This window comes from Pogonomyrmex barbatus, unplaced genomic scaffold (genome assembly GCF_055798465.1).
Source record: "Pogonomyrmex barbatus isolate J1 unplaced genomic scaffold, ASM5579846v1 scaffold14, whole genome shotgun sequence".
In the NCBI taxonomy this organism is placed as follows: Eukaryota; Metazoa; Arthropoda; class Insecta; order Hymenoptera; family Formicidae; genus Pogonomyrmex; species Pogonomyrmex barbatus.
The window spans coordinates 4,625,525-4,650,519 of record NW_028297110.1 but is presented as its reverse complement, the minus strand read 5'-3'; the positions used below and the strand labels follow the sequence as shown (position 1 = coordinate 4,650,519).

The 24,995-nt window shown below is 35.6% G+C and overlaps 4 protein-coding genes and 1 long non-coding RNA gene across 7 annotated transcripts; 2 read left to right on the top strand and 3 right to left on the bottom strand.

Moving 5' to 3' along the window:
- The first annotated feature begins 1,851 nt into the window (after window positions 1-1,851).
- LOC105430755 (sepiapterin reductase-like) lies at window positions 1,852-4,322 on the top strand. Its single transcript, XM_089072879.1, has 5 exons — window positions 1,852-2,077; window positions 2,589-2,966; window positions 3,049-3,359; window positions 3,437-3,709; window positions 3,925-4,322. The coding sequence occupies exons 2-4, from the start codon at window positions 2,732-2,734 to the stop codon at window positions 3,671-3,673; spliced, it is 783 nt and encodes a 260-aa protein (XP_088929005.1). The 5' UTR covers window positions 1,852-2,077; window positions 2,589-2,731; the 3' UTR covers window positions 3,674-3,709; window positions 3,925-4,322.
- A 647-nt stretch (window positions 4,323-4,969) lies between these two features.
- On the bottom strand, window positions 4,970-7,653 carry LOC105430820 (putative peptidoglycan muropeptide transporter SLC46). The gene is made up of 6 exons (XM_089073024.1): window positions 7,299-7,653; window positions 6,980-7,240; window positions 6,342-6,691; window positions 5,786-6,056; window positions 5,532-5,714; window positions 4,970-5,282 (listed from the first exon to the last, which is right to left on the bottom strand). Exons 1-6 carry the CDS (start codon window positions 7,501-7,503, stop codon window positions 5,035-5,037), a joined length of 1,518 nt encoding a protein of 505 aa, XP_088929150.1. The 5' UTR covers window positions 7,504-7,653; the 3' UTR covers window positions 4,970-5,034.
- On the top strand, window positions 6,590-6,982 carry LOC148937390 (uncharacterized). Its single transcript, XR_016138399.1, has 2 exons — window positions 6,590-6,663; window positions 6,760-6,982. It is a non-coding gene; the product is annotated as an uncharacterized LOC148937390 (long non-coding RNA).
- A 1,962-nt stretch (window positions 7,654-9,615) lies between the features above and the next one.
- On the bottom strand, window positions 9,616-21,731 carry exp (expansion). Of its 3 annotated transcripts, none has more exons than XM_089073047.1 (9): window positions 21,254-21,731; window positions 13,658-13,788; window positions 13,249-13,406; window positions 12,586-12,817; window positions 11,760-11,958; window positions 10,967-11,205; window positions 10,765-10,858; window positions 10,226-10,459; window positions 9,616-9,808 (listed from the first exon to the last, which is right to left on the bottom strand). In XM_089073047.1, the coding sequence occupies exons 2-9, from the start codon at window positions 13,766-13,768 to the stop codon at window positions 9,750-9,752; spliced, it is 1,326 nt and encodes a 441-aa protein (XP_088929173.1). In that variant the 5' UTR covers window positions 13,769-13,788; window positions 21,254-21,731; the 3' UTR covers window positions 9,616-9,749. The 3 variants fall into 3 exon arrangements, with proteins under 3 accessions (XP_088929173.1, XP_088929171.1, XP_088929172.1); XM_089073045.1 differs by having other exon boundaries at window positions 9,616-9,821; window positions 21,254-21,729; XM_089073046.1 differs by lacking the exon at window positions 21,254-21,731 and adding an exon at window positions 16,929-17,398 and having other exon boundaries at window positions 9,616-9,821.
- Window positions 21,732-23,290: 1,559 nt separating this feature from the next.
- RpS13 (ribosomal protein S13) lies at window positions 23,291-24,943 on the bottom strand. The gene is made up of 3 exons (XM_011644441.3): window positions 24,783-24,943; window positions 23,991-24,118; window positions 23,291-23,651 (listed from the first exon to the last, which is right to left on the bottom strand). The coding sequence occupies exons 1-3, from the start codon at window positions 24,803-24,805 to the stop codon at window positions 23,347-23,349; spliced, it is 456 nt and encodes a 151-aa protein (XP_011642743.1). The 5' UTR covers window positions 24,806-24,943; the 3' UTR covers window positions 23,291-23,346.
- Between the last annotated feature and the right edge of the window lie 52 nt (window positions 24,944-24,995).

Below are 24,995 nucleotides of genomic sequence, written 5' to 3'. Positions count from 1 at the left end.
TTTTTTCTATAATTACATAATATTGTTTTAACGATTCTTTTCTGGACAAAAATATCAAACATTGACAGTATTTGTCTCGGAGTAGGATCTGCAAAAATTGTGTAAGTTCTTTTATAAAAAGATAGAAATGATTTTTTATCTTTTGAGAGTTTATTATAATATTGTGTATATTTTTGAATTTTTTTTCTCATGCGATATGTAAGATTCAGTTTCTGCAGTTTCTAATTCTTTTTTGATAATTATACATTCCAAATTCAAAGTTATTATTTAGAGAAATATATTTTAAAGAATCTCGCTCATAAGCGACTCAAGAAGGATTACATCGAATGTTTAATTACCTTCAAGAACGACTCTTTATTTGAGGAAACTGAGTCGAGTCCTCAGACATATAGTTTTACATTTCCAGTTGAGCATCTTGATAATAAGATATATTATTATTAAACTATAAGTTATTTTATTATATTCGAGAGCAATTGAATCTTTTAAAATAACATATATAAACAATGAAGTTATTTTGCAAGGAAGACACGTATCTTATGTTTGATTCCTTCAATTAGTAATGATTTAAACAAATTGTTTAAATGTGTTCCACGATTACGCCAATCCCTGGCGAAAATAAAAAGTAGAGCGTAAGTTGAATGTAAGAGAAGAATAACAAAAGCGTAAACAAAGAAGACATTCAAGAAGTATAAATTCGAACAACGAATTGAACTAAAAAAAGCATAAAAGAAGCATTTTAATTCTTTACGTACCATTGTTTTAATCCACGCTCTTTTTAATGGTTGTTTTGACATTCTTCCTTTACATTCAACTTACGCTCAAATCATTTTTATTTTCGTTAGAGGTATATTAGTAGCAAATTTCATAAAAATAAATTGACTGATTAGAATTTGCTGACAGGATTTGACAAGAAGCTGACAGGAAAAAATTTATAGCTGATACTTTGCAAAATTTCTTTATGATAAATTTCTGGATTCAAGATTTAACTGATTCAAGATTTAAGAAGAGAGTGGTTTTAACTTTGGCTAGCTACTGGTTAGCTACTTGGCTAGCTAGTGTAAGAAAGTAATGGTATATTGATGGCACTGTTGATAGCACAAATAACAGTCTATTGAATATATATAAATTTAAGTAACAATTACTAGGCAACAACATTCAGCCATTATCAGAGAAATCAACTCTGTAGTTCAGTATTTTAAGTTATTTATAATTACTATTTGTTTCTTGTTCCAGCTTTAACGACAGCAAGTTAGTTTATTGCTTTTAAAAGCAGATATTCTTCAAGCAACCATCAGTGAGCAAGAAGAAAATATTACAGAAAATTTACAAAAAACCCAGCCATCAAAAGTTGATCGGAATAATATTTATTTTATATACAATTAACTTCTATAAATTTGCAACATAAAGTTAATTTATAATCATGTTGACCGATTTTAATTTCACGTAGATTCTATTTTGTCCTTTTCTCTACAAAATTTTGTAAAATTACAATATCGTTTTGAGAATTTTTTCCTGAATGAGAATATTAATCATTGGCAATTATTCGATTCTAAAATAGTATATGCAAAAGTGTAAGTCATTACGTTTCCAAAGAAATTAAAAGTGATTTTTTAACTTCTCTTGAGAGTTTAATAGAGTTCGTCTTCCTAAATTCTTTCTTTGTTTACAGTCTTTGCAAGATTCCATTTCCATAGTTTCTAAGTCTACAGAGTAGATTTATAAGAAATACTCCAGAGTATCAATAGTAAAATAACGTCAATGCTATTTCTCACTCAATAATGTAATATGTAAATATAATACACGTTATGTAACAGTCACGTGATTCTTGAATGGAGAATTATAAACTTGATGTTACGCCAATCAAGATGCTATCAAGTTAGTTAGTATGTACTATAGATTTCAGATGAAAGGTTCTTCTGAATAGCACAAAAAGATATTTCATAATCTCATTGTCAGTAGCCAGAGATAATGCATCGCACGTTTGATTATGTCCGGGAGTGATTGTGAGTCTGAAGAAAAAGCTAAATTGGCATCGAGTCCTCTGATACGGCATTTAGCTCCACATCATCTCTAAAATGTAAGATATAACATTATTAGATATACAGTATTTTACTATATTTCCTGGCAATTAAATTTTTTAAATAATAAGCGATAAAATTATTTCGCAAAGAAGAAATACATCTTATTTGATCCAATAGCTGTAATTATCTAAACAAATTATCAATAATTACGTATATTGGTAGCAAATTTGATTAAATAAATTGGCGTTAGGATATATTGATAGAATTGGACAGAAAACTGACAGCAGAAAATTACTCATCAAATACTTTGCAATATTTATTCTGAATTTTTACTTTATAAAAATTTTAGAAGAAAATAATTCTACTTTTGGTTAACTACGTTGTGCCTATTAAAAAGTAATAATAATTGCTGGTGATATAAATAAAGCCTCTGAATATGTATAAATTCAGATGATCATTCAGTCATTATTATAATGTGTAAATGCTAAGTTATCAACAGAGTTAGTGTTTTTATTTTTTTTTATTCAATCTCTAACAATAGTGAATTAATTTATCTTTTGAAAGCAGACGTTCTTCCGCAGTGATTAAGCAGAAAGGAAATATTATAGAAGGCTTACAAAAGAGTTATAACAGAGCACAAAAATATATATATTGATGCAATAATTAGTATAAACTTGTATAAATTTGCAACATAAAATTAATTTATAATCATGTCGACCGAAGCGTTTTCTGGCAAAGTTTTTTTACTGATAACCGGAGCAAGCCGTGGTATCGGTCGGCAAATTGCGATAACATTTGGTTCGCTCTTAGAGGAAGGTTCTCGTATGCTTTTATTAGCGAGAGATAAAAATGCGTTGGAAGAAGTTGCTAAACTTATCCCTCCCAAAATAAAAGTTTGTACCATTAATGCAGATTTGTGTAAAGCAACTAAAACCGACTTTGAAAGTAAGTATTCGTTTTCAAAATCAAGCGTATAGCTCATAAACACGATTGAAAAAACAACTATTTTATTTTCTTGATGTTCTAGGATTCATATCGGAATGTTTGTGCGGAACTCCTTGCAATGCATTCGATCGATTGATCATAATGCATAATGTAGGTGCGCTGGGTAATATCACTCATACTACGAACAAGATGCTAGATATCGACACTTGGAGACAACATTACGATCTGAATTTATTCATACCTGCCATATTAAACGCGGTGATCATGAATACATTTGATGATAAAACTATCAAGAAGATGATTATTAACATAACTTCCTTATTTGGTATTCAAGCAACCAAAGGCTACGCTTACTACTGCTCGGTGAAGGCAGCACGGGAAATGTACTTTAAGGTATTATAAATATATCTTCTTGTTCCCAGAAACTTGTAATAAATATATATTTTGCAGTTATTTCTCTTTTGTTACAGGTTTTTGCTTTAGAAAATCCCGATGTTAATGTATTAAGTTACGCGCCAGGAGCTGTCGATACTAATATGTTGAATTTTGCGTGTGAATTTTCTATTGATTCCGAGACTAAAGAGTTCTTTCATGAGATACGAAAAATCACGTTGACCCCAGAGCAGACTGTCAATCGTCTTGTGCAAGTTTTGAAAGAACAAAAATATAAATCGGGCGATCGTGTGGATTATTATGATAAGATATGAAGTATAGATATGAAGAACAACAAGTTTTGTTAAGACGTAAAAAACAATTAAAAAAGATAATTAATATTTTTTTCTTTATTAGCTTTTTAAGCAGTCAAAAGCTGTAGTTATTATTGTTCAGCGAAAGCAGCGCGAGAAATGCATTTTAAGATATAAATACATTTTCTCATCCAAATTCGAAATAGATATATATATATATATATATATATATATATATATATATATATCTTTTCCAATTTTTTTTCTTATAGGTTTTTGCTCTAGAAAATCCTGATGTTAATGTATTATGTTATTCACCGGGAACCGTTGATACAAATATGTTTAATTTCGCATACGAATCTAAAGTATATTGATCCCGACACTACGAAATTTCTTTACTACCTGCGAAAAACAATAATTATTCCAGAGCAGACTATCAATCGTCTTCTGCAAGTTTTTTGAAAAGGTATAAAGATCAGATCGTAATGTGGATTATTATGATAAATTGTAAAGCAAAAATAAAGAATTTACGAAGATAAGAAATAAAAAGAAAATAAAATATAACTTTTTAATGAAATTTATTTTTTTCATATTAAAGATAAGTTTATTCTGTTTAAAAATGTAATGTAATAATATATAAAATATTAAAAATAAATAATTTTCTTTTAAATCATTTATTATTTTACAAATCTTTATAAAGTGCTTTTATAAGAGTATAGTCAAAGTTAGCAATATTTAAATAGTTACAAAGGAATTGTAGTATTTTATTTTAAAATCACAGGTTACGGAAACATATGTATTATATTATTCTTGTCTATTTCAATTTTGTATTCTATTTTCTTTCTCTTTTTATATAAAAGAGTATTAGGATCATCTAAGAAAATAAATAAAGTGTTAAAATCTTTTTTCTTTTATATGCTACTTACTATTATACTATTATATTATAGATAATTTATAAGCATTAGTTATAAAGTGAAAATATATTTTATATTATCAAGTATCTTTCATATAAGATCACAAAAGTTACATTATTTAAAAACTTCTATAATAATAATTTTAAAAATAATATGTAACTTTTTGTGTTTACTTTTTGTATTTTTGTATATATATATATATATATATATATATATATATATATATATATATATGTGTATATATAATAAATATATATAAACATATATACACATATATAATATAAAAATTTTATATCTCTGAAAAGACTTATAATATAAAAAGTCTTAAATATAAAATCTATATATAATTTAAAATCTGTATACAAAAAGTTTTGTATATTGTCAAAAATGTAGACATGGATCATTTTCTCGTTCAATTTTACTTTATCTTATGAACATTTCGTATTTGTTCTTTTTTGATAACAACTGTTAATTAACCGAGCCATTGATAGTTGATATGGTTTCTTGTTCTTGAACGGAATGCCTGGTATGTTCATTGATTCGCATTTGAATATATATCGATATCGCCATAATTAGGACATAGAATGTTGCTGATAAAAACGGTGCTGGTAGGGGATATATAGGTGGCATGTAATTATTATAGACGAATGTATATAAAGAAATTGCCGGAAATGGTATCAAGGTCTCCACTGCCATAGTCAAGGAGAAAACTTTCCCTGTTGAAATAAATCTATTTTAAAATGTATTTCTTGCATCTGACATTCTATTTTATAATTTTTAATGATAATGGCTCATATTCTATTTTATAATTTTTAATGATAATGGCTCATATTCTGAATCCTCTTTTATAAAATTGCTTCTAAAAGTGATTTATAAGCCTTCTGATTAACTACTTTTAGAGGCAATTTTATCGATAAAGGGAAAGGAAAAATATCAAATATTTATTAAAATCAAAAGAATCATACCTATGTCCTCTACAGGTATTTTTTTGGACAAAATAGCACGAATCGTCGGTCGACATATGTCGCTAAATATTCCTATAAACATAGCTAGATACATGTGCCAGGATTTCCATGCAAAGGCGCATGTCATGACGTTACAAAGAGCTGATATAACGGATATTACGGCGATCATCGGTTCTGAGAGCCCTAAATCATTTAAATATTTCATAAGTTCTTGACAAATTGTTGTAATGTATACCCAATTGTTGCATTGATACCTGTGTACTTTGGTATTAATTTAATACCGAGTATCGTGCCGAGTACTGTTATCATTATATTTAAAGCCACGTATTCGTTATACTCTTTTACAGTCCATCCAAATCGTGCGCTTACAAACATATATCCGATAGCGAAACTGCCCTGAACAATAATCACTTGAAACACGAGGCCAGCTATGCAATTCCAGACTAACCATCTATCGAATCCATCTCTGTTCTTAATGCATGTATTATAAATATCTTTTAAATACTTAAAATCGAATATCTGACTCTATGAAGGCAGAAAAAAGTGACAATCGTTATTCATTTAGAACAAACATTCATCAATTCATTCCAAACTATTTCCAACAATATAGATTAACTTTAATCTTTTACTTTTTATCTATTTGTTTTTTTTCTTAGTAAGACATAGAACAAAATTAAATCGAGATTAAAGTTAATTTATATTGAGTAGAAATAGATGTGAGAACCTTTAAGCTGCGTTACTGTTGTTTGTTTCAGAAAAATGACTTAATGTATGTATTTTATCGTAACAAATGTATTTTGGAATACCTACGTAAGTTTCGCTCTGATGTTTAGTTTCCGGGATAAAAATTATGCACACTGTCATCAGAGTGCAGAGCGCACCTGCAGTACAAAACACAATAACATAATTGGATGCTTTAAGTATCGCTGGAGCAGAAATCAATCCGATTAGCATGCCGGCATTGCAAAAAGCATCAAACCAGGCTAAATACCACGCACGTTCATTTTCATTTGTTATATCAGTAATGTAACATGTTGAAGCTAGCAATAATGCGGTCATGCCTCCCGAACAAGCAAACGGAATATAGGCTATCAGGAAATACCAAGGCCCTATTTGCCAATTAGACATAAGGGTGAGCATACAAAAAGTCAAAGATATACCTGAAAAATTAAATAAATTAGACAAATATCAACAGAAATAATAAACAGATATCAACTTTCTCTTCTAGAAGTTACGAAAATAGCTACGCTGTTTCATAAAGATCGTTACAGATTGAGCACCATAATATAATTTGCATGACCTTTTATCGTTCAATTTGAATTATTGTATCTCTGATCAGTTATTTATTTTTACAATATTAATCAATTATTACAAATACGATATGTAACATTTTTATAAAAACGATAAGATTCCCTTGCAATAAATATTTATTAAGAAAATGTAATTACTTAAATATGTTGCAATTAAAATAAATTTCCTCCCATGTTTATCGCTCCATGGTCCTAGAAATAAAATCAGAAACGTGGGGAAAACACTTTCGATGAATGCTTTACATATTTGAATATGGCCTGTCTCTGGCTGTATTATGAGTTTAATTTTGTGAACCTCTTCGCTAGTGCTATTATTATAAAGCATATCACATTTGGTTTCATTTATTTCCATAGTTATAGTACAAGTACGATACAATATAAAGTCTGTCAAGATGTTACCTGCAAAAAGTTTATATACATAACTATTGCACTAAAATGAGAGATATCGAATTATTACCTGACATAGAAAAAGCGATCATGAATACCATTGTGATGGGATTTATAAGTAAATATGTCCATCTCCTAACAGATATGTTACAATTTACAGGTATGTTACTATTTTCAGGTATATTACTATTTTCAGGTATATTACTATTTTCAGGTATATTACTATTTTCAGATGTGTTACTATTTTCTAATACTTCCATTTCTCTAATGTTCATCAAAAGCTGCACACTCTATGCAGTAACTCAATAACTAATACTCGATAAAACAATGGCACAGGCACACTTATTAATAGTCACTTTATTTAACGATTACAATTAGAAATTGTAACAAACTGCGGTATTAGTATCTCTCATATGAGAGTTCGTCCAATCTTTCGTCGAAAATTGTTTTTATCTATCTATATATATGTGTGTGTGTGTGTGTGTGTGTGTGTGTGTGTGTGTGTGTGTGTGTGTGTGTGTGTGTGTATGTGTAATATACACAGGGTAGACATTTAAACGTGACGAATTTTTCTCAGAGACAAAGCACTACAGAACAAAAGCGTTTAGACAAAAGTTATTTGATTTCAAGCGATACATACAATAATATCTTTAACATCAACATCTTTTTGATGGACAAAATGATAAGGCATCCCAAGATTTTTTTGAATAAACATCTATTTGTACATATACGTGGAAAATGAGTACATAACAAAATAAAATACCAACTTTGACATAATACACCAAAAAGTTAAATAAATTGTTTAATCCATTTGTCATTTATATAAAAAAAAAATGAAATTTTGTGTGAACAAAATGATAAGGCACTTGAATTAGTCTGTTAAAAAACTTTGAAGTATGTAGGTCTATATAAGTCTATTCTATAGAAATTAGTTATTAATAGTTAATTAATAAATGTTTAAGTACTTTTTAAGCTAAAATTGAGCTGGGATGAGGAAAAGTGTAAAGCCAAGATAAAAAGATTAAAATATTAACGCAATTAAAGTCCAATGCAGAAAATCAAGTACAAATTGCAAAGAAATTAAAAAGAAATTGATGTGTTATTCAAAATTTTTTACAAAACCCTTAAGAATGGGAAAAAAAGTCGAAAGGAAGACCATTCTTCAAGGGAAAAAAGATAATCTTAAAGAAAACAAATTCTATTGCTTACAACAAATTGTAATGGCTGGTGGTGTGGATGTATTTATTAAAACAGTAAAAAGAGTGATATAAAGAGCATTTAAAACGGATAAAATTTGCTATAAAATCACTGTTAACAGACAAACATAAGGCCGCTCATAAATCATCACTGTACCGCCACCGCATTGTCGATGACTTAAAATGTTTTGTTTCTTTCTTAAATGGAAATAATATTTGTTTCCATCTGGACCATCCAAATTCAGTTTTTTTTTCATCCGTGAATATAATTCCACGGTTTTATTCAATAAATATATTCTGTAGCAAAACTTAACCGAGCGGCTTTATGTTTGTCTGTTAACAGCGGTTTTATAAAAGTTTTTTTTAATTTTTATATTATCAATCTCAGTTGATTAAATTGATAAAATTAGTCCGGAAATATTTTAATGAATTATGTTAAAAAAATATTCTTGATATCGATGAAAAGCTAATTCTGGATAAATTTTCGTGATTATTATCAAGTACTATCAAATAAGCACGATAGATACAGAAATAATTAAAGAATATGTTCATTATCAACATCGAAATATCTGAACAATTATTTTATATATATATATATATATATATATACACATATACAATATACATTTTAAGCTAATAATTGTTATATATTTAAGCTAATTATTGTATATATATATTGTATATATGTTGTAATTTATAAATTTATAATATTAAATTTATGATTATTATAGAGCTTTATAAATAAACATATATATTTACAAAGTAATAATATTGTTGTATATTTTTGTAAAACTGTATAGTTTTTTCAAACTCAATTAACAATAATAAAAAAGTAGTTTTAATTCACTCGAATACTTTTCGTGTTCCAAGTATATCTTAATCATAAAAAAAATATAAGAAAATTAAGAGAAAATAATTTTCACATTTTGAAATCCCGATTTCGCGATATTGCAATGATGAAAAAATTTTCGGAAAATTAGAAGAAAAAAATATTTGTTTAATTAAAACAAACATTTGTAAGAACTTTCTGCTCGCTTATTTTTTTTATTATAAAAACTTCAGTTTTTCCAACAATATTTCAAATAATCAGAGATAAATTTGTACCTGAAATTTAACGATCATTTGATTTAATCATATCGAATCTAGTGGATATAATTACTAGGAAGAGTGAAATAATAAAAACACAAATGCTAGCATAAAAATATGAGTATTTATGTGGTATATTAACAATATACAGAGAGAGAGAGTTTATAAGTACAAACGCCGAGATAGTTCTTACATCTAATCCCACTCTCCAATATACATAGCACGCGGAGGCGGAGGTATTACGCCTCTCGTTGGAATCGGTAACCTTCCGTATATGTGATTATACGGTGATTCGTTCCTGTTATCCGAATCTGAAAGTATAGTAGCAATTATTACTAATAAATGTTGTTATAAAATAAAAGGTTAATGTAAACCATTTAATGTAACCATTTCTTCATATAATAATTATTTCTATTTATTTAGGTTTATAAAAAAAAGAAATATATATTAATCTAATTTTACATGGTAAAATTAAATTTATGTATACAATCCAATTACTTTTTAAAATAAATGAAAAATGATTAATTTAATCATTTATATCCAATTTTTTAACAATGTCTATTAATTTTTATCTCGCTTTAATTTATTCTTTTTATTTTTTCTAATTTGTAGAACTAGAAAAAGATAGAATGTAAGCTAAACCGAGATTTAAGTTTAAATCTATTTGGTATAAATAAATGAAATTGAATATAAATTAATTACTTGTTTCTCTTACCAAGCCCGCTTTCGAAGCTTCTGGCGTGATACATAATAGGTGGTCGATGGGCTGGTAAATGTCCGTAGATCTGAGAGGATTGACTACTAGCGTAAGCAGCGCCCATGTAAGACGGCGCCGGCTGTGTCCTGGGATGTCCTCGAGGCGGGGGAGGACCCATCTTACTATGACCATTCCTCGCCATTTTGACGAAATTAGGCACACGTGCTCGTAACCCGCAATAATATGGATCATCTGAAAAATATAATATATGAATATATAATGAATATATAATATACTTAATAAACAAAATATATAATAATTAAAATACAATTAATTTCTTTTGCAAACAATGCACGTAAATGTCTTCTTTTTCTTAAAGAAGAGAATCGTCTTAGATTTGAAATGTAAATTCTAAATATTTTCAATATAAATCATCAGAAAGAGTTTAATGTAATAATATATTAATGCAACTTAATATTTCTAACTTTTTCCAGATATTTTGTAACATTAATTATGTATTGTAAAAAAATATAATAAACTTATATATTATTCCTTACCGTATTTTTTCCTATCGTCATGCTTTCGCTTCTCCTCCATCATGGGATGCTTCATCGCCCTGCCATAGTCGTCTTCTATATCGTCATAGTCAGGCTGAAACAATACAACAATACAAATGCTAATATAGCATTTTGTTTTTTTCAATGCAATAACTTTAACGGTATAATTTTAACACGTCATAACATTTTTTTTAACGTTTACTTTAGGGATGCCGTGGCCGTAGAGATTTTCTCTAGGTGGCAATTTCGGCGGTCTCTCTGTGCGTCGATGCTGGTAACTTGTCGATTGCATATAGATTTGCTCCCGCGAGTCTCTGTCCGCTGACATTATTTCACTAGGACCTACGGACGACGACACGCCGGCCACACTGTAAGGATCTTCGTCGGGAATTGGTATTCTCGGCCTATTCTTTATGTCTACCGGCCTTTGTAATGCTAAAACTGAAAAATGGATTGCAAAATAAAATAATAGAAATTATTATTTAGTTATTAAAAGCAAGTATAATAATAAATTTGTATATAAATTCTCTAATTTTTTTAGATAAAAAAATGTTAATATTTTATTATATTGAAAGTTAGACTTAAAAAAATGTTTATATTATATTTAGACATCGATGTTCATAGAATCATGAAAAATAAAAATATAAAAATCTTATCTTTTAACATTAGAAATACGATTATTCTTAACCATTTCTATTTTTTTTAATTAATATCTTTTTACACGATTTTTTTAATTTTCTACCTTTTCATCTAAATCATTCTTAAAATTTATTCATTCTAATAGAATATTAAAATAAAAGTAAAATCCTATTTTTGATACCAAAAAAATACTAACTTCAAAAAATAAAAATAATTAAAAAAAATGACCACTTGATACTTCTAATATTAACTTTGATATGATTATAATCAATATAATAAATTGTATAAATACCGGATGTTTATAAACAATAGAAATTCTGTATTTCATGTAAATCACGCTATTTTCTTCAGCATACCTGGAGGCAGCTTTGACTTGAGCATGTCCAATCCGACCACGTTGACGATGAGCACCCATACGGGGCACTGAAGCAAATCAGCTTCCGTTCTCACGAATATGATAGCGCTCAGGCATTGCATCTCCAGTCGCCGTCTGTCCGGGTAGGCCCTTCGTGTCTCTCGCGACAGATTCGTTTGGAATTTATTCATGTCAAACAACTGCAACGAGAAACGGTAACACGTTCAACGTCGCGCAGCGCTCCACGATATTAAGGAGAAAGTCGGCGGTTGCGTCATCCCATGGCATCAATCGGCTTCTCTCGAAAGAGAGGAATACGTGTCAAACCGTGTTATCGGCAAAGAAGCAAACGAAATGCGAGAATGAGGATTCTTAATCCCTTGCGGGAAGGATTGAGAAGGGTGTGCTTTGGTTTGGATCCACACCGGAACTTTTCGCTCTCCTTTCGTACCGAGTGCGCGGCGCGTATAATTTCCTGACGATAAAGAGATTTAAACGCCTCTTATTATACGGTTCGGTTGCTTCAACTTTTTAATTAGAAAGGCGGTGCAGTTTCTCTATCAATACACGCATTCTCACGAACATCGTGATAAAACAGACACGTGAAGCCCTCGCGTGTGTACGCGCCAGCAAGGGAAACCGCGGCGCTTTTTATTGTTATCTCTTTTTTCTTTTTTTTTTTTTTTAAGAAGTAGGCAAGTAGTAGTTGAAAACCCCACCCTTCGCGCGATTGACCTATTTTGATGCTTTCGCCGATAAATATTTCACAAAGGAAATCCAACACGCGGACGATTAAGAAACCGCGATGCATTAATGTAATAACTCACCTTTCCGGGTTTCTCGTGTTCGAGTGCACCCTGCGAATTGCGTATGATCTCCGGACCGATCGCGTTGTCCTCCTGATTCGTCGACTTTACATATACGTTATTTTTACATAATCTCTTGATAAGAATATTGCCCTGCTCGTCCATTTTTATTTTAACTCCCTGGTTTATGTGACGCTTGGCCTCCTCCGTTTTCGGGTCCCGCATGGGATTGTCAAATCCGCAAAGTCCTATCCTGTAAATCAGTTTGCCGGAATATATAATAACCCGTATAACGAAGATGAATTTGAAGATTAATTTATATAATATTGCATTATCATACATTACTTCGGAGAATACTTTAAAAAACATCTACATTGATTTTTGAGTTAAATAAGAAATCAAGCGAGAACTGAATTACATGTCTTCCAAGATAGAATTTTTATTAATCATATTTTAATAAGAGATAAACATATGTGAAACAAATCAATATAGATCAAGAAAATCTATAGATTTTCTATCTATCTTTATCTATCTTTATATGGCATTTTTTTATTGGCATTCTTAGATTTTATATTAATCATATATTTATTGGTATAAATGGATTAAAAGATGTTTTGTATATTCTACAAAATTACACACTGGATAAAAAATGGATTTAAAATTGTATTTAAAATTTGTGTGTACCTGAATCCATCGAATCCGTCATTCGAACCGTTTATCGTGAGGACAGGTGCTCTGGCATACGCTTTTGCAACTCGTCTATTCCTCTCGAAGACGATAACTTTTGCCCAAATTTCATCGTCTATTTGATTCCATTTGTCTAAGACTTCTTGTATATGATCCTACACACATAAGATAGACAATGATAAACTAAAGTAGCATAGACGATTTAATTACTTATACTTTGCGATACTAATTAAAAAAACACGCAGACTTAGCTACTTTATTTTAAATAAAAAACTGTGTATGAATTTGTCTTATATACACATCTAAATATAAATTATATAACATATATATTTATTAATCTAAATAAATATTATATATATATATATATATATAATGTTAATAAAGGAGGCTAATAAATAAAGATTACCTTGTACAATTTATCCAAGTTGTACCATACGTCTTCCTCGTCTTGCTCCTCGTATTGCGATTCCACGAGATTATCTCGCGAACGCGAAAGTATCTTCCGCCTCGATACCATTTTGCGTCCCGATATTCAATCTGAAAGCAAAGAGAAAAAGAAAATGATTTTTATCATAATCTCTCTTCGTATCGAGTACTCTGACGTCTTCATTCGTAAAAAGAGAAAACTTTTGTTTTAATTTTAATGAAAGTATCCGAAAAAAAATTTTAGGCAGACTTTTACAAGCCTTGTGATTGTCATATTCATCAGACTTCTTGCCGCTTTTCGCTTCCTTAAATATGCAAAAAGATATGATTCTCTGCTCTCATTCACAGAGATATTGTTATAAATTTCTTGTTTCATTAATTTATACGCGATCGAAGAGGAAATTTAGGTACTTCTACCTGTGTACTTTCAAAGCAAAAAAAAAAAAAAAGAGAAAGATTATTCAATAAATATATTATACATTTTTCAATTTTTCTCTTTTCTTTTTTTGTTATTCGCGTTGTAATTTTCTCATGTTTAAAATGCATGATCTTTAATTGTAAAAGGCGATCATTTGCATCGCAGCGTATTTCGCGACTGTCGTAGGCGCCGTGCTATCAACCGCTACTCAATTTGTTTTTTTTTTTATAGCGGGATGGTGCTTCAGGTGATGATGAAAAAGAAAAAGAAAAAGAATCGTCGCGATTTACGGCGCAACTGGACGCGTGTGCGTGAGTGCACGCACGACGGAACTTATATCCGGCTTCGTGACGTGACGTCATTTCAGCTGATCCTCACACTCGATGTCGCACTTCTTTCACTGTTCTCTTTGACGTTAAAATATCTCAGTCTCTAACAGTGAATAACAAACATTTTCTCGTTACAATTTAAAAAAAGAGAGATGACACGAAAAAAAAAACGGTTTTGCTGAAGTATTTAAAATTTCATCAGACACATCTGAAAATAATTTTGTTGATATGTTGATAATTTTGTCATCAAAATTATTATGTAAAACATTGAAAATATTGCAAAAACTTTTGATATTGTAAAAAAAAACGTAAAAATAAGGAAATGGGTTAAGGAAATTGCCCCTCCCTAGAATGCAAAAAGTTATGCGAAAGTGGACGAATCAGATTCAACGGAGCGATAGCGCAGGTGGAATACGGTTGATTTACGATGAGCTTCAAGCCTCGTGAAAGTGTTGTTATTAAACGTATCGCTACGAGTAGTGTCCGAATTGGCTTTCACGACTACTCTTTCGCGCAAGATCTTTTATTTATAGCTATGTATTAATGAGGAAAAAATAGGCAGCAATGCTCTCTCGAGAAATTGGTCAGCGTAACACTTACGCGCGAAAACACTCTGCGATTTACTTTTACATTTTATTATGCAAGATTCATATTTAATATACATATACACACATACACACACACACACACACACACACACAAACACACACACAAACACACACACACACACACACGCACACACACACGCACGCACGCACGCACATACGTATATATGCATGAAAAAAATAATCTTTAGAAATATTTAAAAATTTGTCCAAATACAGATTTGAAAATAATTTTGAACTATCAAAAAAATTACGTAGAACGTTCTAATTAATTGCTAGAATAGAAATTTGTGTAATAGAAATTTGTATAATATTATCATGCTTATAATTTTGATAGCCCAATAAAATTATTTTCAGATTTATATCTGATTAGGTTTTTAAATTTTAGTAAAATTGTTCTCTCCATGTATATTTATTAAATTAATAGCGATACAATCTTGTAATACATTCCTATCAGATACTGAAATCCTAATTAAAATAAAATTCTCATTTGTAAACGTAAATCGGAAAGAAAAATACCTTTACAAAGATTTTATGATTATCTATAAAGATCTTTACGACTAATAAAAATAGAAGAATATATAAAATGCTTAGTAAAACAACTTCTCTAATTTCGAATTGTATTTGATTAATTTATCTTTGCAATAAAATCAGATTTAGACCACGTCTAAATTCCATGAATTATTCCGGAGGTATTCGCGCCTCTCTGACTCGACATTATTTCTCGATGTAAGTCAAGTTATTGTACCGCTATTTAATCGTAGCTATTCAATGCGTACCGAAATGGAGCTCGGAATGGCTCGAGATACCGTAATGTCGATTAAGTAGTTGCAGCACGCAACGCGCCCGGGTCGATCCCCGGATTAAATCCCCAAAAGGCCCGCCATCGTCGTCGATGTCGCGTCGCCTCGCGGACACGAATTCCGATCACCTGGCTCAAACCTATGGAATTTCGCGCGTCAAGGTGACAATCGGTCGATGTCTCATCGGGAAGACGCATGACGGGAAACCGACGAAAAAAAGGAAGAGGAACGAAAGGAAGAAACCACCGAGACGAACACTCGACTCCGCGACTCGTGGCGAGAGATAAAATGGCGAGAGTCGCCGGAGAGAAGAGATTTCGCGGGGATTTCCGCGCGTACTGATCACACATTTCGGATGTTATAGAGAAGCTGAAGAACTGCTATTAATAATTTTAATTTTAGGAATTAGATTCTAATTAACTGGACTAGATGAATTAAAAAATATAAAAATTCTGACATCTTTCTGAAATGCTTAACATTAATATCATTAACATCTATTTATTTTAACATTACTATGTATTAACTTTAATTTCGGTGCAATTCACTCTTTATTATATATATATATCTTTTTCTAATTTTTAGAACTAAGAAAAAGTAAGTTAAATCGAGATGAAAGTTAATCTGTAGAAATGGACATGAGATGTTTCTGGTGCACATGCGTTTTAATCATCGGACAGGTAATTGTTCTCTACGAGAGAGTGACCGACTTCTAAACTACGACGTTCCTTGCGGCAATATCGAAGATAAGAAGAAATAATTGACGTAATGATGCAACATTTATGTAACGAAACCGAACGATCGTCGTGGCGGTGGCGGCGGCGAAATCCTCTTTGTTTACGAAAGAGCGTATTCTCCCTTACTCAGGGGAAAAAGATATCCCAGATATTTCAAGGAGAGAGTTAGGCTAGTGGCACATAAAAAAAACAATAAAACTTAGGCAGTAAGCAACAAATTGATCAATCACGGCTACAAAGTTTTAAAATGATAACCTTATGAGTTTTCCATAATTCTCGACTTGGCCAATTCGCTCACTGAGAAAGTCTTACTGCTTTGCTACATATCGCTGGCTTTAGAGAACCCACGAAATCTGACTCACTAGTGACACTCTTCTATTCCCCTTCGACGACGATTTCGCAATGTTCTCCACGTAGTAGATGCCTCATGGCGCTTGTCCATTATCTCACCGCGGGGCACATCAGGATTGCATCCGAGCTCGCCATCTGTTTCGCGCGTACGCGTCTTCCTACGAGGGGGCGAGATTATACGGGACGATTTTGTAACGAGCCCGAGATCGCACGGCGTGTCGATAACGTGGAAAAAGGGATCCGGCCTGATTAGGCCTTGTCGGGTCAGGTCGCGAGTCGCGGTTCTACGCGAAAGCCTCTGCGCGAGGTGCCTCTGTGCGAGGTGAAGAAAACGTCGCACGGCCGTCTCTGTCTCCGAACATACTGCGTACGAAGGAATGAAGGAACGGACGAACAAACGAATGAACGAACGAACGAACGAACACCCGGCCGCCACCAGAATTTCCCTGAAACTGCTTTCACTTCTCCGAAGAATGCGAAGGCTGTTGTACCACGACCAGCGTCTAGCACGGCCTGGCCGGAGTACAACGCGCACACCGAGGGACCCCCACCTTCCTCGAGAGATCGGCGGTGCAGCTCGCTGTCGTTCACCATAGTATGTTTGTGTATGTATATGCACGTGTATGTGTGCTGTTGCAGATACGCGCACATTAACACGGAGGCACACATACGTGGCATACACGACCGTTTCGCACGCTCTTTCTCTCCTTTTTGCCTCTCTCCACCTCTTTTCTTGACGAGTATTTTACCGTGTCTCTCCCGTTTTCTTCGCGATTTTCTTCACTCTTCAGCTTTCGTCGTCACGTGCCCCTCTGTCTTTGTTGCGGACGTTCGCGAGTATATCTTCACCCGGATGATTTCATACCTCTCTCTATGTTTCTCCTCGGTTCGCTTCGTTTTTCAACTGCCCGTCTCCGTATATCTCTTCATCTCCACCGCAGATTTACGGATATGTCTTCCTTCTTTATTAATTCCGTTATCTCTTTTCTTCTTCCCTTCTTTCCTCCTCGGTGCCATCCTCGTGTATCTCTTTGTCGGAATCTCTCGTACTTTTCTTTTCTTCCCCCCCTCTTCGTCGACTTTGCCGTATATTTCTGTCCATGTCTTTCTCGTTTCTTTAACTTCGAGAGCGGACAATTTGTCCCCGCTATTCAATACTCGATTGATGGTATCCCCGATCGGTTCCAGTTCTCTTAATTGTCTGTAGCTTTGCTATTATTATAACGCTGTCTCTTCGCATCTCCTCTTCATCCCAATCGTCTCGATCGCCGATTCATCATAATCGCCTGTCATTTTCTCCGATTATTTCTGTCTACACACATTTCTTCTTCTTCTTCTTCTTCTTCTTCTTTCCGCTCCTCACGTCTCTCTCTCCTTCTCTCTTTCATTCTCCGCCATTCTATCACGCACCCACCTACTCCTCCTCACTGGCGCACATTCGCTCATTCTCTTTCTCACTCGCGCACCCTCTTCTCTCTCCCTCACTCTCGCTCTCTCTTTCTCTCTCCCACCTTCTTTCGCCAAGTCTCAGTCAACTCGCCAAGTGACTTCGACGAGTGCAACAGCGAGATTTCGAGGCAGTGGAAGGAAACTGGTTATACTCGGCAGCGGCCCAGGCATTTTAACGCGCACACCCCTTCGCGGGGGACAACCCCGGCGGGTTTCCACCGCGAAACACTCCTACGCAGTTGAGGCGCAACGAAAGCGCGGGGCTGCAATTAAACAAGAGCGAGAATTAAGCGAGGGGAGGAAGGGAGAGGGAAGAAAAAGGGAGAAGAAGAGAGAAAGAGAGAAGAGCGGTAAATTGCAATTACCACGACCCGCGCCGCGATGCAAACGCGAACGCGCGACGATTATCCCTCTTTACGATTATCGCGCGCCGTAAATCTGCAGAACTTACGGCGCAACATCGATAGGACGCCGATATATCGTTGTTTTAATTTGCGTAGAGCGATAAACTCTACGAAATTGCCCGCGATGAGGAGGATCGGGGTCTCTCTTTCTCTCGCTGCCGTGTAGCGACGATCGACCGTCCGTGACTCTACTTTCTTGCGAGGATCCCTCGGGGAAAACCCATGAACCACTCCTTAATACTTATGCCTATTAACAGTCGAACGACGATATGGACAATCCGTGATATTCGGTGGACAGATTTTCAAAATTCTTTGATATGTTTTCGACGAAATCTGCGAGATGTAATCGACCTTTCATAAAATCTAAGCTTTTCTCTGATTTTTTTTTTAATAAAAATACGTTTGTATTCTATATGAATGTTTTTAAAAAGAAAAATTAAGGAAACTATCCTTAGGAGAATCCGGATTAAATAAAAATTATGGTGTTTTCGACGATAGAAGTGCACTCGCATGTGCGAGGTGGAACTTCGAGGCTGAGAGAAAACGCGTCATTAATCAGATCCCGGAAATTCGTTCCGACTTCTGTATCGAAGTCGCCGCTAAATCAATCATCGAACACGCGTCGATGTCGAATCGAGCCCGACGGCCCGATGGAAACGAGCGGCCGTCCGTCGAACGCGTTCGCTGCGTTCTTTCCTTGGCCTATATAGTCAGCCGGAGCCGAACGAGAAAAGAAATTGTGGACATGGTCCGCCGTGTCTGCGGACGGGATAAACGTCCAGCGCGGCCGTCGCGGAATCCGTCGAGCGTGAAACGCGTTCCACCGCCTGTTTAGAGTAGACGCGCTCCTAGGCGTTCGGCCGCCGCGCCGTTCGATAGAAAGCGAGGAATCTGCTCGCCGTGGAAACGAGCGAGCGAGTGAACGAGCGAGCGAGTGCAGCTTGCGAGCCGCTTGCGGCTTTCACGATTATGTCCTGCCGCTTGCGCGAAAGTCAATCTCGCAATCATCGACTCGCGCGGCGCAACCGCGAGCCACGTCTCGCGGTCGATCGGCGTATAACGCACACGAGATTAATTTCCGACGGGAAAGGAGATTTTACGATTCCCGACTGCGACTCGATTTCCGCGCGACGCGCCTGAGAGCGGGAGAGATATATCTCACGCCGATTCTCTCGCTCATAATTATCGGCGTCCAAATGCGTGAACTCAGCGAAATATACCGGTTTCGTTCCTCTCCGGCCGATACTCGTTTTCGCGGGCGCCCCGGGATTCCCCGTGGACCGGATCCTTCGCGACGGACTCGCCCCACGAAAATGATAAAAGGCATTCCTCCGATGTAACCAATTCTATTCTCCGGCGAGAAAGTCGCGAGATAGAGATTGGGAGAATTTAATTGCGCGTCATTTATATAGTTGACTTTAATTAACGTCCGCGGACACGCATCGTATAAGCTGAACAAGTACCACATTTCGTCATCTTTCGTACAAAAAAAAAAAGAAGAAGATAAAGATAGATTTCCAGCATCTATTGTTACTTGACGGAGACCGGAGCGTTTGATTGCACACAGCCTGGAATAGCGAATTCGCCTCCGGCTCTCCCTCGGGGATCGCCCGGGGGTTCCCCCTCGAGCGTTGCCGAAGCGATTGCCAAAGAAGAAAAGGGGAGCGAGAGACGCGCGAGGGGGAGGAACATTATGAAATCGCGCATCGGTCGGTCGCGGGCCGCGAAACACCAATCACTCTCGCGCGCGATACGAGCGGTCAGAATAAATTCCGATTCGCGAAAACCTCGCTTTCCCGAGCTCGGCGCTCCCCCGCAACCGCGGTTCCGCGGGTCCCCCGAAATACATCCTGAATACATTCTCCGTACGTACGCGTGCAAAAGAAAAAGGAAGACCCGTTTGAGCGAGATCATCCTCGGAGGACTCCGCGTAATCGCGAAGAGGCTTCATGAACTCGTTCATCGTTTCATAGTTGACTTCGCGAATTGTATCGTCGTTCGGGCGACGCGGCGTACAAGCAGAACTCACTTTCACATCGCTCGCTCGCTCGCTCGTTCTCCTTCCTCGCGCCTTTCAGCGGGAATGTATTCGCACGTAAGCAAATGTCGCGAGTGAACGAGCGAGCGAGCGCGGTCACCGAGTTCGACAATGATGACGATGCCGATGACGATGATATTGATGACTTTTTCAATCAATGATGACTTTTTTCGTATTTCGCCGCCGAAGCGGCGCTTTTATGCCATTTAACACGCGTATTTCACCCTTCTCATATACAAATTTTCACATATTATGTATTTTAAATCTTGGAGAACCGCCGTATCTTGTTGGTACCGCCGTTCCACCCCCGCACCGCGGCGATCTCGCAACCAAAGGGGGATCTCGCCGCGCGGAGATCTACCTTCTCGCCGTACTCGTTCTCCATATGTTGCTCGCGCGGGGGTCGCCCCGGGTCGCGCGCGATCCCGTGGGTTCCTCTACGTACCTCTTCGAATGACAGCGCCTGGCGAGTCGCCCCGCGACCGCCTCCACCGCCTCCGCCGCCTCCAATATGAGGTTCACAGGCTCGTTCGAGATTGGCACTCGCGCTCTCTCCTGTCCATAATCGGCGAAAGTCGCGCTGACTCGCGGCGCGACGGCCCGCGTCTCTTATTCGCGATCCGATCCGATTCGGAACTCGAGACGCGACGCACACGACTGACAAATCCACGGATATGACGGTTCCTCGACTCCGAGCCCCAGATTTCTTTCTCGCGACCACTCGCGTACACGCGGGAAGACGGGGTGAGAGAGAAAGGGGAGAACACGCGGGGTGCCCCGTTAAATAAAGCGCGCGCCTCTCTTTGGCCGTGCCCGCGTGCCCGAAAGCCTCCTTCGACCGCGGCGTACCGCCGTTCACTGCTCCATTGCGGAGGAGGCCTTGCGCCTCGGCACCGTCGCGAGTGAGAGTCACCCAGGACGTTCACCATGTTGGTGAACCGTCGTCCGCGCATGCGCGCGCGCCACCCCCTTTTGCCTGCTGTCTACCTTCACCGCCGGTGACGTCAAAAATAGGACAAGGAGCTGGTGGCCTTTGCTACAAGGCGCGGCGCGAAGGGGGTGGGAGGAGAAAGAGGAGGAGGAGGGCCACTGAACTGTCCCTCGATGTCTTCTGTCTCGACCTCGCCTCTCTATCTCTGTCTCCGTCCCCCTTCTCTCTCCTGCCGCCGCTGCCGTCTCCGTCACCAACAGCGGTCTCCGGCAGGGCCGAGGCGGCTGGCGATTTTCAATGATGAGGGAGGAAAAGGGTACGCGTGGATTCGGTAAGGATCCTAGAAAAAGCGATCGGGATGAAGAAACAATTATATATAATTCGTTAACTCAATTTATCTCGAGAAGAAAGATCTTTTTGTGGAAGTGGTAACGAGGCGAAATCTATCAATTCATTTCGCACTTGTGATGTCCTGTGAAAGCAACCCAACGAGGGTCTTAATGGCGACACTGGTCCCTCACAAGTTCGCTATCCGTTTGTTCCACTCCCCCGTCTTTCCCTCTGTTTCGCTCTTTTGCGAGACCTCACCGGTCTCTCCTTATTTCGCCGTTCTATCACCTCGTGTCACGTACGTGCACGTCTGCATGTACACGTACGCATCGTCCGTCCGCATTACAAATTTTTGATACCGCGTGCGATACGCGAGTATCCGCGGCGGCGACAGACAGACTTCGGTTCCAGATTCCAACGTGCGCGAGACGATCGAAAGGGTCGCGAGGAGCATCAATGCGAACCTGAGAAATAACTCTCGCTCTCTTTGTCAAACGGCTCCTGTCCAGCTTCTCTGGAATGCGAAAGATCACGTATATTCCGGTACCACGCGTCCGTTTCATCGGAATTAAAAAAGCGCGCCTACTTCTGCCACTTCGCCAAGTGGAATATCCGGTGGCGTCGAATGAATATTAATTTGAAATTCGGCATTCTTGACGCGCGTGGACTTCAAACAACAGGTGGATCAGAGCAGATTGAGAAAAGAAAAATTTGAAACTGATCTATTATGCATGCAGAAGTGGAAGAAAGTATAAATTAATTCGACATATGTAAAGTTAATTCCTGATTTCGTGGAATTTTCAGCGAAATTTCTACTGATTATTTCTTAATTCGCATATATTTTAAAAGGCATTAATCATTCTGGTGAAACGCGTACTACTACATTTTAAATTACGATGATAAAATTAGTAGCGCGTTATCTTTTTTAATGAAAATTCCATTAATATTGAAAGAAAAATTTTGAGAACGAATTGTCTCATACATTCTCTTGGCAAAAATTTGACATACATATGAAGAAATATAAAATTTTAATGAATAATTTAAAGAAACGTCCTCAAATATTTTTTTAAATTTCAATAAGTCTTAATTAAGTAATTTTTTTCAACAAATTTTATATGAAGGCAATTGGCCTTAGAAATTTTGTTATCTTAGAAGTTTTGTTTATTTCTTATAAATATAATCATTCTTCATTATTAATTCTTAATATTATAAAAAAGCAAATTGGTGTCTTTAAAGTTTATTATTTAAAGCATAATATGTAAATACAGTAAATAAACTCAAGCCACGAGAGCGCTAGCCGTTGAGCTCTCGTACTTCCAATTTGGCGGGAGAGATCCCTTAGCTTTGTAGTACCGTGCCAACCTGTGAATTCTCGATTCGACAAGAATCAGACGGAATTTACTGTCTTTATCTTTACGATTTCTTTCCAAATGTTTGCGCACAGCAACAGCTTTCTTGATCAGATAGTACAAATCTTCTGGTAAATCAGGGGCCAAGCCCATGCTTTTTACGATGCGCAGAATCTTATTTCCTGTACGGAATCGCACTTGCGCTACTCCATGTGAGTCACGAAGAATAACACCTGTAAGAACAAAATAAATTGTCTTTAATTATATAAAGCTGCTTTTTTTATTATTTTATTATTTTATTTTAATAATCTATAATAAACTTGATATTTTATAAATGTCAATGGTGACCTATTATGAAATGACAAATCATCATATTCACATCAAACACCATTGTTCAATTATAATCTTGCAAACATATTTTGTTAGAGATCAAATTAAGGATTCTAAGATCTCTCGAATAGTTTGCTTTTGTTTTAATTTTTCTGTATTATGTACTTGAATAAAACTTATATCTTTCATCAGTAACAATATATATTATATAGAATAATATATAAATATATTATTAAGATTACCAATTTGAGACGGTGTATGTCCTTTTTTTGCTAGCTTGTAAATGAGTTCTTTACAATCTTCTGGTGTCAACTTCAACCAAGTTGGTACACTTCGTCGATAAGGAAGCGCAGACTGGGATATACCCTTTCTAAAAAAATAATATTTTGTTAAATGTATTGTTTTCGTTAAAAATTAAATATGCACATATTATTAAATTAAACAAAACAAGTTATTTAATATATTTGCATTCCTAGAGAAATTACTTGAAAAGTTACTTTCATAAACTATGATATACAAAAATGATAATAAAACAGGACTAAGCTCTTATCAAATTTTTAAAATTAAAAATTATATATATAATAAAATTAAAAATTAATAAAGCAGTTAATATTTCATGTCAATTCAACTTGATTACGTATTATTAAAAAGTGTAATTTGGACATTACACATCTATAAAATCTCATCATAATATGGCATTCTGCCATTACAGTTGTACCACACGTATGTTAGGTTATGTACTTCACAAACCGTACATCAATCAACTTAAATGCCAAGATACGAAGAAGCTAAATAGAGGGGAAGCTAATTAGAGGGTTTGACAATTATATGTGACAAACTCGACAGATATAAAGATAATAATTTATTTTTAAACGAAAGAACAGAATGGAGTCGCGAACACATGGTTGTCGTGCGAGCATAAACGACCATGTTGAAACATTTTAACAAGAATAAGAATCATCGTGTTGCAAAAATTCCGAGTATTGCAGCAAATGAGAAATTACATTGATGATGCGATAAATATATTACATTACCCATGCGAGTGCATACGACCCATCCTGACGAATTTTCTTCAATAGGAACAACGTCCGTGAAAGAAGAAAATGAAAAGAAATGGCAGGAGACGGAAGCGCTCCCCTTAGCAAACGGAGAAATTGGGCTTCATAAAGGTTGATTCATAAGTCGATTTACATAGCTGCGTTTACAATGTTTCTTGCAAGTTTTCTGTGTTGAGATTGTGGATCAAT

Coding starts and splice junctions, on each gene's coding strand:
- LOC105430755 (XM_089072879.1), top strand. CDS start 2,732: ATGTCGACCGAAGCGTTTTCTGGCAAAGTTTTTTTACTGATAACCGGA. Junction 2,967..3,048: donor AACTAAAACCGACTTTGAAA/GTAAGTATTCGT, acceptor TTGATGTTCTAG/GATTCATATCGGAATGTTTG. Junction 3,360..3,436: donor CACGGGAAATGTACTTTAAG/GTATTATAAATA, acceptor CTTTTGTTACAG/GTTTTTGCTTTAGAAAATCC.
- LOC105430820 (XM_089073024.1), bottom strand. CDS start 7,503: ATGAACATTAGAGAAATGGAAGTATTAGAAAATAGTAACACATCTGAA. Junction 7,241..7,298: donor GATCGCTTTTTCTATGTCAG/GTAATAATTCGA, acceptor AACTTTTTGCAG/GTAACATCTTGACAGACTTT. Junction 6,057..6,341: donor AACATCAGAGCGAAACTTAC/GTAGGTATTCCA, acceptor CTGCCTTCATAG/AGTCAGATATTCGATTTTAA.
- exp (XM_089073045.1), bottom strand. CDS start 13,768: ATGGTATCGAGGCGGAAGATACTTTCGCGTTCGCGAGATAATCTCGTG. Junction 11,959..12,585: donor AACACGAGAAACCCGGAAAG/GTGAGTTATTAC, acceptor TTCTCGTTGCAG/TTGTTTGACATGAATAAATT. Junction 10,859..10,966: donor ACGGCCACGGCATCCCTAAA/GTAAACGTTAAA, acceptor GTATTGTTTCAG/CCTGACTATGACGATATAGA.
- RpS13 (XM_011644441.3), bottom strand. CDS start 24,805: ATGGGTCGTATGCACTCGCATGG. Junction 24,119..24,782: donor GGTCGTATGCACTCGCATGG/GTAATGTAATAT, acceptor TTATTTTTTTAG/AAAGGGTATATCCCAGTCTG. Junction 23,652..23,990: donor ACATACACCGTCTCAAATTG/GTAATCTTAATA, acceptor TTGTTCTTACAG/GTGTTATTCTTCGTGACTCA.